At 48.5% G+C, this 13,216-nt stretch overlaps 5 protein-coding genes across 5 annotated transcripts; 3 read left to right on the top strand and 2 right to left on the bottom strand.

The window, feature by feature from the left end:
- The first annotated feature begins 938 nt into the window (after positions 1 to 938).
- FOBCDRAFT_231848 (Endonuclease/exonuclease/phosphatase) lies at positions 939 to 2,824 on the top strand. Its single transcript, XM_031190515.3, has one exon. It carries the CDS (start codon positions 1,192 to 1,194, stop codon positions 2,728 to 2,730), a length of 1,539 nt encoding a protein of 512 aa, XP_031034500.2. The 5' UTR covers positions 939 to 1,191; the 3' UTR covers positions 2,731 to 2,824.
- A 479-nt stretch (positions 2,825 to 3,303) lies between these two features.
- On the bottom strand, positions 3,304 to 4,788 carry FOBCDRAFT_243718 (uncharacterized protein; the record flags this gene model as incomplete). The annotated part of the gene is made up of 3 exons (XM_059610552.1): positions 3,304 to 3,741; positions 3,790 to 4,488; positions 4,543 to 4,788. 3 exons carry the CDS (start codon positions 4,786 to 4,788, stop codon positions 3,304 to 3,306), a joined length of 1,383 nt encoding a protein of 460 aa, XP_059465858.1.
- A 1,379-nt stretch (positions 4,789 to 6,167) lies between these two features.
- FOBCDRAFT_253131 (Zinc/iron permease) lies at positions 6,168 to 7,891 on the top strand (the record flags this gene model as incomplete). The annotated part of the gene is made up of 6 exons (XM_031190513.3): positions 6,168 to 6,246; positions 6,333 to 6,359; positions 6,410 to 6,525; positions 6,576 to 7,459; positions 7,508 to 7,635; positions 7,686 to 7,891. 6 exons carry the CDS (start codon positions 6,168 to 6,170, stop codon positions 7,718 to 7,720), a joined length of 1,269 nt encoding a protein of 422 aa, XP_031034498.2. The 3' UTR covers positions 7,721 to 7,891.
- A 1,275-nt stretch (positions 7,892 to 9,166) lies between these two features.
- On the top strand, positions 9,167 to 9,790 carry FOBCDRAFT_279514 (uncharacterized protein; the record flags this gene model as incomplete). Its single annotated transcript, XM_031190511.2, has 1 exon — positions 9,167 to 9,790. The coding sequence occupies one exon, from the start codon at positions 9,167 to 9,169 to the stop codon at positions 9,788 to 9,790; it is 624 nt and encodes a 207-aa protein (XP_031034496.2).
- Positions 9,791 to 10,506: 716 nt separating this feature from the next.
- FOBCDRAFT_298740 (uncharacterized protein) lies at positions 10,507 to 12,105 on the bottom strand (the record flags this gene model as incomplete). The annotated part of the gene is made up of 1 exon (XM_031190510.2): positions 10,507 to 12,105. One exon carries the CDS (start codon positions 12,103 to 12,105, stop codon positions 10,507 to 10,509), a length of 1,599 nt encoding a protein of 532 aa, XP_031034495.2.
- Between the last annotated feature and the right edge of the window lie 1,111 nt (positions 12,106 to 13,216).

Raw genomic sequence — 13,216 nt, 5'->3', positions numbered from 1 at the left:
GATAGACCAGACTGAAAGCTTGACACGGCTTCATTTAATGTGTTTCTTAAGTCAAATATCATACCCGACTCGTCATCAATCTGCGGGATATTCAGTCAAGTCATCAGGAATAATTCTAGCGATGGCAAACATGGGAAAGGAACCTCGTGGAGATATCATACTTCGCCACCTGCTTTATGAAATCGTTATCTCAGTGGATAGGTCCTTTTGCTCCGATAAACTGAAGACATCCCTGGTTCGACAGTCTGGGCTTGAGGTACAAGTGTTTTGGACGACGGAACACTGCAGATTCTCCCAACCCCCTCCGAACCGATAGATGTTATCGTATCTGACCCCACGACCACCATATCAGCCTATCATATTGAGCCTTTTGGGTAGCATTTACCATTGCAACTATTGCGAGGCCCAATGAATTTTGTCGCCTGATGTCTTGCGCCCCATCTCACATATCTGTGATTCCACCTATGTAGTCTCACCTCAAAAAACGAACCAGCGGCAAAACCGTTATCATTCTAGCCACAATGAAACGTTGTGCTACATAAACACAACAGGTGAGAGGTCCGAGAACCCTCCCCATCTCAAAAAGTTCCTAAAGCCGGAGTATTACTGGATAGACTTATTTTTTGGGTTACAATTAGAGTGGGCAGCCGGCAGATCTGATAAGGCTATTGTACTATAATGGTCACACTCGAGCGGGAGTTGCAGAAGATCATCAGCCCAATGAAAAGCTCTCGTGATGCCACTTGCCGAGTCACGATGTCGGACGATAGGGATCTAGTGACTCTCAAGGACCCCTCGCACAAAAAAGTGGCTCGTCTCCGCAAGTGGGGATTTCCGACGCCGATCGACCTAGCACCAACGCGGACTGCTCACACGTCATTCGACTGCGTGGCTTGAGGGGAACCAAGCATTGGTTCGTTTTGAAACTTGGCATGGTCATCCGCTCTCTTTTCCTACTCCATACATGCATTCTCTCATATCGATATCGATATTCGCCTTTTGCTATTATTGAGAATTTTTAACCATATAAAGCCCTTCGTGAATACCCTGTTTTGAGCTCCTCGTGAGGATAACGCTTTGTCTTCTTATCTACTAGTGCCGTTTTGTCCGTGCCGTGTGCGTAAGCGAACTTCGCATCTTTTCCCGCCATTTCTCACGAGAGAATTTTTCAACGGCGGTCATCGTTTGACCATGAGATTCCAATCCCCTCTTATCGCAGTGGCTTCCGCCCTATGGGTGCTCTGCCCATCAGTCCTAGCCCAAGAACCCGCAGCTCCCGCGGATGCATCAGGTTCTTTATCCCTCAACACCGACAAGCCGTTATGGACATTTGAGTACCAAACTTCAACCCCCAACCTCGCCAACTGGATTGGTCTGTACTACAGCGCCGGCGGCGGGCCCGTGGACCAGAAGAAGGGCTCGTCCAATTCTATCAAGTGGAAGTGGGCGCCTCACGCCGAGGGCGATGTGCAGCTTGACTTTGGAAGCCTTGAGCCTGGAAACTACACTGCTTTCTTCCTGGCGAATGGGGGTTATACGTGGCTCGCTCCGCCTCTTCAGATCATCAAGGGTCGTGAGCTTGATGGTGATGTGAAGTTTATTGTTTCTGATGTTTCTCTGCCTAATGCCCGTGTTGGTGATGGTTACTCGCATAGCATCAGAGGCCTCGTCCGTGGTGGAGGCGGCACGATGAAATTCTCCAGCGAAGGATCTAATGTTGACTGGATCAAGATCAGTGCTGATGGTATCATCTCTGGAACACCGACCTCAAGCGCCGACAAGGCCGTCTTCACTGTCCGTGCCACTGGAAGGGATTCCGCCGCTTCCGGTGTCTTCACCATCAACGTTGCTGGCTCTGGCAAGGCTCTGCTAAGCCAGCTCAAGGTTCTCACTCTCAACATGTGGAATGGCGGTACTAGAGTTACCAGCTACCACGACAAGCAGGTCAAGTTCCTTGCCTCGTCCGGCGCCGATGTTGTCGGTATCCAGGAAGACCAACAGGGTCGCCATGTTCCTCGTCTCGCTGATGCTCTGGGCTGGTATCACTGGTCCAGCGGCGGTGATGTCGGTATCCTTAGCAAGTACCCCATCGTCGAGGACTACGGTGTCATCAGCGGTCCTGCTCGTTCCGGTGGTGTCAAGATCGCCCTTGATGGCAAGAACCAGCAGATCAACTTCTTCGTTGCTCATCTGGGCTATACTCCTTACGGACCTTACGACACATGCTATGATCATTTGCCTGTCGACAAGATCATTCAGCGAGAAGCCCAGTCCGGTCGCACTCCTCAAATGAAGACTACCCTTGAGGGAATGAAGAGCCAGCTCGACAACGCTGACGAGATCCCCGTCTTCTTCGTCGGCGACTTCAACGCCCCCTCTCATCTCGACTACGTCGATGGTTTGAAGGAGAAGAACTGCGGATACACCAATATCCAATGGCCTACCTCCATCCTCCCCAAGGAGAAGGGCCTCATCGACTCATTCCGCGTGGCTCATCCTGACCCCGTCAAGGAGCAGGGTATCACCTGGTCTCCCATCTACATCTGGAACGGCGGCTACCGAAAGCCCGAGCCCCTTGACAGAATTGACTTTATTCTTCACAAGGGTAAGGGCCTCAAGGTCACTGACTCTCACACTGTAGTTGTTGGTGAGCCTAAGCCTGAGCCTAACCATAAGGATAATGAGTGGTTCTCTGATCACGCGGCTGTCTTGACGACTTATGAGCTTTAGGTCTGGAACCAAGCTACGAAATCAACTTTGGTGTTACGCCCTATTTAAATGACTTGATGATAAATAAGAATGAATAAAAATTTCTTCAACAGAATACATTAAACAGAAGTCCTTGCACTGGCAATAAACGCCAAAATCGGATAGTAGATATGTCAGCTTTACCCACCAGCGCGAAGCATGCCGCATCGACCACCCAGCTTAATGATGTTTCATCTTGAATGTGATAAACAAATAACATATTAATAAACGAACAGACATCTCGGCCTCAGTTGGAAGCTGAATCGCGCCCACGATTCCTCTAACACAGGCAACTCCTGCTGTCGCGTGATCTTTTCTAGAAACAGGCTAGGCTCGGCAATCAATTAACCATGTGAAATTTCGCATCCAATTCCCATCTACAAACAATTACTTAATTACCGTCTCAAAATCGGGGTCCCTTTTGTTTTGCCGTTCTGCAACCCCTCGTGTTTCAGAAATCTAGCGAAAGCGGGTGAAACAAACCCCCAAAACCCCTTCTGCAAAACACCATCTCCACAGATCAGGTCATCGAGCAATTTTGTTTCCGCCAAGTAATCACTCCGCAAAAGCCCATCGACTGCCGTAATTTTCATCTACAGGCTTCCAATCCTCGTAGTATTCCTTCTCGGGGCCCTTCGAGAGGTTTTTATAGTCCCAGATCGCGGGGTAGCGATAAAAGTAAACGTGGCGTAAACTGAGGGTAAATGACCTGGAGCCGTAGCTGAGAAACGTCCGCATCATATCACGGATTGCTGTTTCTGTGTATAGATCTTGGAAGGTAGTATAATCGTCCATTAGTTCATCTTTGACTGTAAGAGAGATGAAATTTGGTGGCAGGAGATCGGCCAATGGTTGCCAATGCTCTGGGGCTGTATGGCCATGAAGAAAAGTGAGAGGAATCTCAAGATCCGCCAAAGACAGGAACTCTCGAAGATCATCAATGCGGCCGTGAGTCAATGGCCACTCATGATCCGAGAAATCAATAAGCCCTCTCTGCATAATAATCAAGTTCAATGTTAATTTAGACAAGCTATTGCGCACATGCTCCAGTCCTCTTCTAAGCTCATCAACGTCAAAGTCGCATTCAAAAGCAGGAAGATAACATGCATAAAACAATGTCTTGAGATTGGGCGTCTGCGTAAGCATTGCTGCTATATTATGGGCGTTTGACGAGCAGTGATCGAGATGAAGCGTAGTAAGAAAGGGAGCCTGTGGTGCAGATGAAAGAGGCCAGAAGGGATTTGTGTCTGCCAATGCGCTGTTCTCCCCTTTACGGTGACTAGCGAAACTCTCCAGGGATAAGGTTCTCACTGTTGGGAGGTAAAATGAAAGTGGATGAATTCCCCTAGGAAGTTGCTGGTAACCTAACCAGCCCCGAGGACTGGCAACTTCGAAATGCGTGACGTTCTGAAGACTATGTGATTTTGTTTGAGGTGAAAGTGAGTTCTTGAATAGCTCGAGAAGCCATTTGTGGCTGTATAGAAAGTATCCAAGGTCGATGGTAAGACTCTGGATCTCGGTGCATGCCGCGATGATGAGCGATAAGATAAGATCAAAGTCGCGATTCGTGAACGCCGCATTCAGCTTTTCCGTTTCAGAATAGCTCAAATCGTCAATTCCATCAAGAATCATTTGGCAAGCCTTTTCGTTGTCCAGCGGGTGAAAATTCAATGGCTTCAAAAGCCCAGTGTCACGAAAATGTTCCTCATGAACATAATTCTCAATCCGAAACCTTAAGCTCTTAACATGACTTCTCAAGGCTGGTCAGCTCAATATCGCAAAAAGAAAGCCAACGCCCCAGGGTAGTCGCTTTCTGCGTGCCGCGCGTAATCTCTCAGGCCTTCTCAACTTTCCGGCTGACAGTGGCGGGTCATTTGGTACTTCGACGTCGTGTGTTATGGTGATGTCGCGGTAGAGAACTGAAACAGTTGCGGTGTGGAGATCTTTGCTTGTTTGACAAAGATGGAGTTGATCGCGAATGGACAACTGAGGGATGATCTCGAATCTCAAGATGTTGATTGTTTCAACGAAAGTGGCCATGTTTGCAATCAGTTGCAGAACAATGAAAGAATGAAAACCAAAGAGAGAAGTTACAGCAAATATCTTCGTATTTGAGATTATATACACTCAGATTCAATGAAGCTATACGGCTTTTGCTCTAGATTCGGTGATTTGCTCATCTGGCTAGGGCAGCGTTAGGACCCATCGTAAAGAAGAAACTGTGGATCGTGAACGCTGAGACCCGTGCTCCCCGGCGGTACAAGCCGAAACTAGACCGAGTCATTACAGAGTCGCAATCTCTCTCTGTATACGACTCTGCAAGTCAATTGATACAATGGATCTGCTCAGCAGGCGCTATCTGATACAGTTGCTAAGAGAGTAATCTCCTCTGAACAAAAGGTCTCGAGAAACGAGTCTTTTCCGCTGAGTAATACGCCAAGAATCTGAGCGCTGGCTAGTCAAACTTAAAAGGCTGGAGTATAGAAACTTATCAGATCAATCAGCGCCTCTGCATCCTCGTATGTCAGATAAGACATTAGTAGAAACCAACATGTGCTTTAATTGGAATACCAAGCTTTCTCTCCTCCATTTCTAGATAGCCAAGAGAGCTTCAGTCTGCGGGGGGCGCGTAGGCAGTGACACACTGCCAAGCTGTTTAGGTCACAGCGATAAGCCATTATACCCAGGTCATGATACACTATACCAGTGGGGTTTTTCGTCAGAGAAGAACAACAAGTGCCGATATTTCTGTATAAACGACGCGTTCCCCAGATGATCATCACAGACACTGAGACGGCCAAGAAATAAGGGGACCACCGGAAACTCCATGTTCCGCCCCCTGCGGTGGGTATATTTGCAATACTACGTCGTAGAATTTTGAACCTGCGACACCAGATCTGCCCTGCTCCCGTAACATGCTTAACTGTAGCCGCAGATCTCCGCGACGCGCGCCATACCCAAAGAGTCTCGGCTACATGGTATTCCCGCCCAACATGGGGAAAAGAGAAGAAGTACCGTAGCTGAGTGAAACGGTGACGCTTGAAACTGTGCCGTAACACGAGGCTCGTTTCGCATCACAAGTCGCCTCAATTCTCAACTTAAAATAGTTTATTATAACATCGCCAAGAAACGTATAAAGATGAACCGAGATCCCGCCAAGCTGGGGGTTTCTCTCTCTCGTTATCCTGCGCTCTCTGTTCTAGGCTGGTACCTGGGCGATATACATTTCCTTTGTACGTTTCCTTGTGTTCATTGAGTTTCATTTTCTCTTTCCTTGGAATTTTGTTTCTATTCTTTTTCCTCGGTTTATTTCGATTCGCACGGGAACTGGTTTCTCTTCTTTTTGGTAATACAACTTCATTACTCATCACGATCCTTACGAAAACGGTTCTTTTCTTTTCGATCTCGCTTTCTTCAATATGGATTCTGCAAAGCCTCAATGTGGTGGATCGGGGACGGGTGAGGACTATCCTCTTGGCTTGCATGTCGGAGGTCTCTGTAAGTCTCCACGCGCTGAAAGCTTGTCATGGACTGCTCCACCGTGATAAGCGATGTGTTTGCTTGGCAATCTAACAGTTCAATAGTCGCCGTATTTGCTGTTTCTGCTTTTGGTAGGTCAATCTTTTCGTGAGATCGCATCTCGATTGCTAATGATTCTCAGGCGCTGGCTTCCCCGTCGCTGCGAAGAGGATAAAGTGGCTCAAGATGCCTCCCAAGATCTTCTTTGCTTGCAAGCATTTCGGTACTGGAGTCTTGATTGCAACTGCTTTCGTTCATGTAAGTTACGGTGAGGCATCGCTTAGAATTTACCTAACAATCATCAATAGTTGCTCCCAACAGCATTCGGCAGTCTCACTAATCCTTGTCTCCCCGACCTCTTCACCGAAATCTACCCCGCCATGCCCGGTGTCATCATGATGGCCGCGATGTTTCTCCTCTTCATGGTCGAGCTCTACCTGAACGCCAAGACAGGCGGCCACTCTCACGGCGGCCCAACCGGCACTACAGTCACCGTTGTCCAGCCCCCGCCTCCTCGGCCTCAGCGCCCTTTCCCTGAGACCGCCAACTTCAACCATACTCACACTCGCAACGACTCCAACGTTTCTGACGACTACGACGATGTTGATTACGAGAAGGCCATGGCACGCGAGCTGTACGAGAAGGAGAACAAGCCCCATGCCTACTCTTACGAGCAGGACAGCAACTCTTCCATGCCTGCTTGGTTCGTTGTTTTCTACGAGCAATACATTCGACAACGCTCTGAGATGATGGATATGATCAAGCAGACTCAGTACTCCTCCCAAGTCGCCATCGACGACAAGCCTAGCCCTGAAGTCAGCCAGTCATTCTTTGACGAGGAGGGTCAGACAATTGATCAGGCTACCTACAAGCGAATGTCGATGAACATCACCCTGCTCGAGGGAGGTATCCTGTTCCATTCTGTTTTCGTCGGAATGACAATCGCCATGACGACTGACGGTCTCGTCGTCCTTCTCACTGCCATCATGTTCCATCAGATGTTTGAGGGTCTCGGTCTCGGAGCCCGTATCGCTGCTGTGCCTTATCCTCGCGGAAGCTTCCGACCTTGGCTTCTTGTTCTGGCGTTTGGTTCTACTGCACCCATCGGACAGGCCATTGGAATCGCCAGCCGAAACTCGTACGACCCCGAGAGTGCACTCGGTCTGATTATGGTTGGAGTCTTCAACTCTATGTAAGTTCACCTCAAACCACTTCCTCAATTATCACTAACACTATCTAGCTCTTCTGGTCTTCTCATCTACGCTGCTCTGGTCAACCTCTTGGTTGAGGACTTCCTTTCCGAGGAAGCCCAGCACCTCATGAAGAAGAAGGACAAGATCGCCGCTCTCTGCTGGATCGGCCTCGGCGGTAAGCCTCTCCCCCATCTCGTCGTCCGTGCTCTCGCTAACTCTGCCAAGCCTTTGGAATGTCTGTTGTCGGTGCTTTCGCTTAGACTTCACAAGTGTTTGATAACAATAGACATGAAACCACGCGACGGAAAAGACGCGACTCAGGATATTTTCTGTGTTATCCTCATAACGGCTCTTTTTTACTTGTACTATACTGGCGAGGAGGGGGTGATGGTGTTCGTCGGACTCTCATTCATTACGGAACGAACATTGGGATGGTTTTAAAATTTACGAATATATTGATGTGCATGGATCAACGAATGCGAGCGGTACATAATGATGATGATACAACTGGGAATTTTGACGAAAGTACTGCTGCTACGATAGAAAGAATAGAACATTATCTCACTCCGGATACTGAAGTTCCGCTTGTTGATGTTTTGAGTTACGTATTGATCTTCTGTTGCTGAGTGCATTGACAATAACTTGCTCAGCCAATAGGAAACGTCTTGGCCGGTTTCATCATCAAGTTCCAGGATACGGTCTTGGCTGCTTGTAAATGTTTGATAAGCCCTTGCTATTATAACTCTATTACTAACTCTATTTATTTATAGCTAAATGATACGATTGGCTTATCTACTTGTCAAAAATGTGGTGGTCCTTCATCGCGTTGCGACACCTCTACGAATTGAACTGCCCTCCATCCCTGTCGACGAGCTCCATGTCAGGCTTATGGGTGATAGGCAGGCTCAGCAATTCGAAGGCTCCAAAGATTCGCAAGCGTCTTGAAGTCGACATTTACGTGAGCCTTTTGCGTTGCTGTTAATATAATGGTTAATAATCCGATGGTCATCTTCTCTGATTGATGATTTCCACATATCCTGGTTGAAGACGCCAGGCATTTGCGTCAGACCGGTTTGCAGACTTTTAGGTTCCAAAGCATCATCATGTTGGAAGAATTATTCCTACTCGGATCTTTAAAGGCCATTTGGGTCAAAAGCGGCCATTATACAGTATTTAGCGACTTTAAAGGTCAAGTAAGTAAAGAAAGAAGACTTGATGTAGAGCAACATGATTCTAGAGTTCGTTAGGCGGGAAGAATGACGCTGAAAGTGTTGACAATAGAGGATTCGGCAGAAAGAGATGCTACTAATGAGCCCGTATATTAAGAGCTGAATAGATTAGGCTCCATCTAGGTTGATGAAAGCTTAACGTTGCGAGTTGAGCGGGCACGTTACGGTTCATCCAGTCAAGCCTCTTCAAAAAGAAATCATCAACGCCAATATGATCCGATGCGCGAGAATCAGGGCGGAATATTTCCAGCCTCATTGGCAGACTTTCAAACTCTGATTGGTTCGAGCGTCTCAACGTTTTTGATCAGTTCCGCCTCGCTCCAATCAAACCTCACCGGTTTTCCCGATTCGGCAACGTCCCAATACTTCCAATAAGGGCCTCTTGGAGATTTAACGTATAAAGTATCGTGGTGTTTCCCGACTGTTTCTGTTTCTAAGTCATGATCGATCTTTCGAGCACCTGTTGTATCCAGAGCCATGTCTTACCATCCCCGTCGCATTCCCGCATCCCAACAGGACCAGCATCACTATTCTATGTACGCTACTATTCCGGCTAATGCTTTGACACTACAGCATCAGCCACCGTATGGATCTAACCCTCGTCCTAGGCAACAAACACAGCCCCAGACTCCAATTCAACAAGGGAATACAAGAGTCGAGCTTGTAACCGCAACACGCTGCACGGCCTGTGGAATTGGTCTTATCCCATCAGAGTCGGCCCATCGTTTTTCAAACGCCTTCTTCTGTACAACCTGCCCGCGCCCACCAACATCAACCCAAGTCACTCTCGTCGCCGGTATAGCACTCCCAAAGTACAAGACCTCGGTATTGAGTGGATGCTCGGCATGCTGGAAGGATTTCAAGAAAGGCCAAATGATATTTCGTTGCACGAAATGCTGGGACATAACACTTTGTGAAAAGTGCTTGAAGAAGGCCAAGAGATATTGTAAGCATGTGTCAAGTGGAGAGGTAGTCATGATGAGAGTTGTGGATGGGGATGAAGACGAGGACGAGGATAATGACAGTGATGGCAATGATAATGAGGACGATGATGATGGGTTGGAGGATGTTATTGCTGAGATTGCTAGTATTGTCACTTGACAAAGTGTTGTTACCACGCGGTATCATCAAAGGATTGAACTCTGTACAACGATGGATGAATTCCCGTCGTGATTATGGAGGCGTTCCGGGATCAGAGGAGAGTCAGCATGTATGCTAAGTTGCTAACAGACATAGTTAGCTGATGTGAAGAGGGAGACAGAAGGAGAATATGATAAGGGCGATGTTTGAGTACTGGAATTCGAAGTTTCTGAACATACCGTTGATGTGAAGAGCTCAAGGCGGTTGGCGTTAATTCAGTCGACGAATGTCCTGAGGCAGTCCTGTGATACCGCTTTCGAACCTATTCACACATCGTCACAGGTTTTATGACTTCAACTTGTATCAAAACAGACCATCACCGCTACTTGCTTCGTTAGCCTGTCGACGTCACCTTTCACTTTAGCCACCTTCATACTGCAGCGTTTCGGGTACAACACCTGGTTCTGTGATTGCAGCCTCTATAAAGGAGCTTGAGAATCCCGTAATAGTCTGGTTTCGCGTGAAGCTTCAAACGGTACCTACAGAAACGGTCCATGTCGCAAGGGTTATCTGTGTCACGGGCACTGACATTATATCGGGCTTTATAAGGCGAAAGTGCAACAGAAGAGCGACTTTAGAACGCAGTAAGAAGGACAAAATCGTCTACACAGGTTTCCACCACCGGACTATAGTAGCAAGCTTGCATATCCCCCCTTCTCACAACGAAAGATAATTCATCAACCCCACAGAAAACCGCCATTCTTTCTCCACAGCCCATCCGGGTCATATCGCTTCTGCACCCGCTGCAAGAACTGCTCATTCTCCTTACCATAACTAGACTGGACAGGCTGGTCCAGAAGCGCATAATTCATGTACCGTGGATTAGTCCGGTAGAACTCTGCCTCCTTGGCTGTTACAGCGCCCTGGATTGCGTTTGTGCTGGCTACGCCAGGCGCAAAGGACGTGGCCAGCTTATCCCCGGCCTTGCTTATGCGCTCTACAAACTCGAACATCTTGCCGTCGTCCTTGGCCTCCAGCCAGGCGAGCGTGTAGTCAATCCAGACCGCATCACCAGCGTCAGGTTCAAGTCCAAGCACGTTCTTTACGCCTGTGACGTTCTCACCAGCTCGCATCGCACGTGCTGGAACTGGTACTAACGCCATGGAAAAGAGAAGAGCTTGATCACCAGCTGCTGTGGCGTTGGCCATGTCTCGAAATGCCTGCCACTGCTTCAAGTACAAATCAGCGCCGTACGGCGCCACAAGGTTGGGGAATGTATGGCCACCGATCAGCCAACGTTGCTGCGGTGTGTTCCCATTGTTGTTTGACGCTATGAGGGCCGAATAGTTCTGTGTGGAGGTGGTGTCTGCAATAGGTTTGGCTGCATAGAAGGCGGCAAAAGGATTGGCCTCGCCAGCCGGTGGGGAAGAGGCATCATAAAATACATAGGCGTTGATGAAGGACAGTTGCGGGTTGGAGCCCCCTCCCATGCTAAGATACATGTGCGATAGAGGGTCGTATCTGTCAATGAAGGCCTGCGTGGCGTTGAAAACCTGGCTAGCCTTGTCGATAGAGAAGGTCAAGATGCCGGCCCAAACCTGTGTCGTTTGTTTGTATGTCTTGAGGCTGAAGCGCGTCACGATGCCAAACTGGTTACCACCGCCCTTCAGTGCACGGAATAGGTCAGGTTTGGATGTTCGATTGACGTTAGCGATAGTACCGTCGGCAAAAACAACTTCGTAGTTGAGCACGTTATCACATGCCATGCCGTGCAGCCCGGTGAAGTAGCTGATGCCTCCTCCAACAATCAGCCCCCCGACGCCAATTGATGCGAATCGGCCCCCAATGACAGTCACCCCTTGAGGCTCGAGCGACTTGTACACATCAACCCATCGCGCGCCAGAGCCTACGACAGCGTAGCCCTTGTCAGCCACATTCTGAACTCCGTCGATCAAGTCCAAGGAGATGAGAACTCCACCCTCGGTGCTGGACCAGCCCGGCCACGATCCATGGCCCCCGCTTTTGATGGCAAATCGGACGTCACTACCGCAGGTCGAGAGTACCTTTACGATGGAGGCCACCTGCTCGGTGCTTCGGGGCCGTGTGATGCAAGCCGGTCTCAGGTCACCCGCCGTTTCACTCCAGTAGCTGTTCTGAACCTTCTGGTAGCCCGTCGAGTTCGGCGCAACGAACGCTTCAGCTGGCAACGTCGAAGCGAGAATCGAACATGCTTGAGCTGCTGTTGAGCAGAGGCAACTTGCCACTGCGGGGGTAGCCAATAATGCTAGACCTCGTAAGAGCGCTGCACGCAGCCTTTTGATAGAGCTGCTCTGCATAGTTACTAAAGGTAGCTTTTAAGGCGTGCTAAATGTTCCACTTGAACTATGTGATGGAAGAATCAGGCGAGGATTAAACGTGCTCTATAAAACATATCTCATGTCTTTTGAGCAGTCATGTATCGTCCGCTTCTTCGGCCTCCCCAGGCTCAAGTGTGACGTTCCCCGCTTTGGGCCTCCCAAATTGGCCACCACAGATATATTAGGTAGCCCATACATCCAATTGGCGTATGTCTCACTCACCCTCTACATAAGCACATATCCAAAGGTACAAGCCTAACCCCGCTCTGGTTATCTCCTACCTCTGCATATATGGGAACTCGCTTGGGCTGGCTATGCAACGCTTGAACGTGCGAGCCAGGTGACGGACGCGACTTGTTGATTGCCATGTCCCTCATTACATTCTGAAGACTGTTTTATTGCAGATCCTTTGAATCTTTTGCTCTAGGTATCCAGACTTATCTGAGGCCAGGAGTGATTGCGAATGCTTGATCATTCAAATACTGAAAGTGCATACCTTGAGACCCCTCTCGCAACTCAACTTCTTGTTCAGTGCCAATACGACCGTCATTCTACTCAATCAATACCTTTTACCTTTCCCGCACTTGTCCAATCGCTGGCGAGGGTTCATTGCCTGCTTTATTAATTCGTTCGCCTCTTCTCGTCTTGCTCTCGTTGCTTCCTTTCATTGTCTTCATGTGAATTTCCATACACCATGTGCTTCAACCGGAACTCTCCTACTGCTCCGCATCAATCTTCAAACCGCAACTTTGATGTGGAAATGGAAGATACTGATATGCCACTAGTCTTGGTGAAAGATATGCAAGATTACGATATCGGGATCTGACAGGAGAATGTTGTGAAAGATTTCTGGCTTTTAGGTATTGTAGACGGAGAATCTGTGACTTAATTCGATGATTTATACTGAGCTAAGCTCTACTCTAGCTCCAATGACGGGCCTTTACTCTCAATACTCAAATCTACCCCTCCAGCATTAGCATACTCCTCTTGCGACCGGCAATCATAGAACGATTGTCCATTCTGTAATGCCCAGGGATGATCTTGTCCTCCTTGCAGATACACGTTCCAACACGTAGACAAATTCCTCTGT

This window comes from Fusarium oxysporum, chromosome IX (assembly GCF_013085055.1).
Source record: "Fusarium oxysporum Fo47 chromosome IX, complete sequence".
Lineage (NCBI taxonomy): Eukaryota > Fungi > Ascomycota > Sordariomycetes > Hypocreales > Nectriaceae > Fusarium > Fusarium oxysporum.
This window is presented reverse-complemented; position numbering and strand designations above follow the sequence as displayed.

Bases quoted from the DNA above. Each gene is read 5' to 3' on its own strand.
- FOBCDRAFT_231848 (XM_031190515.3), top strand. From the start codon at position 1,192: ATGAGATTCCAATCCCCTCTTATCGCAGTGGCTTCCGCCCTATGGGTG.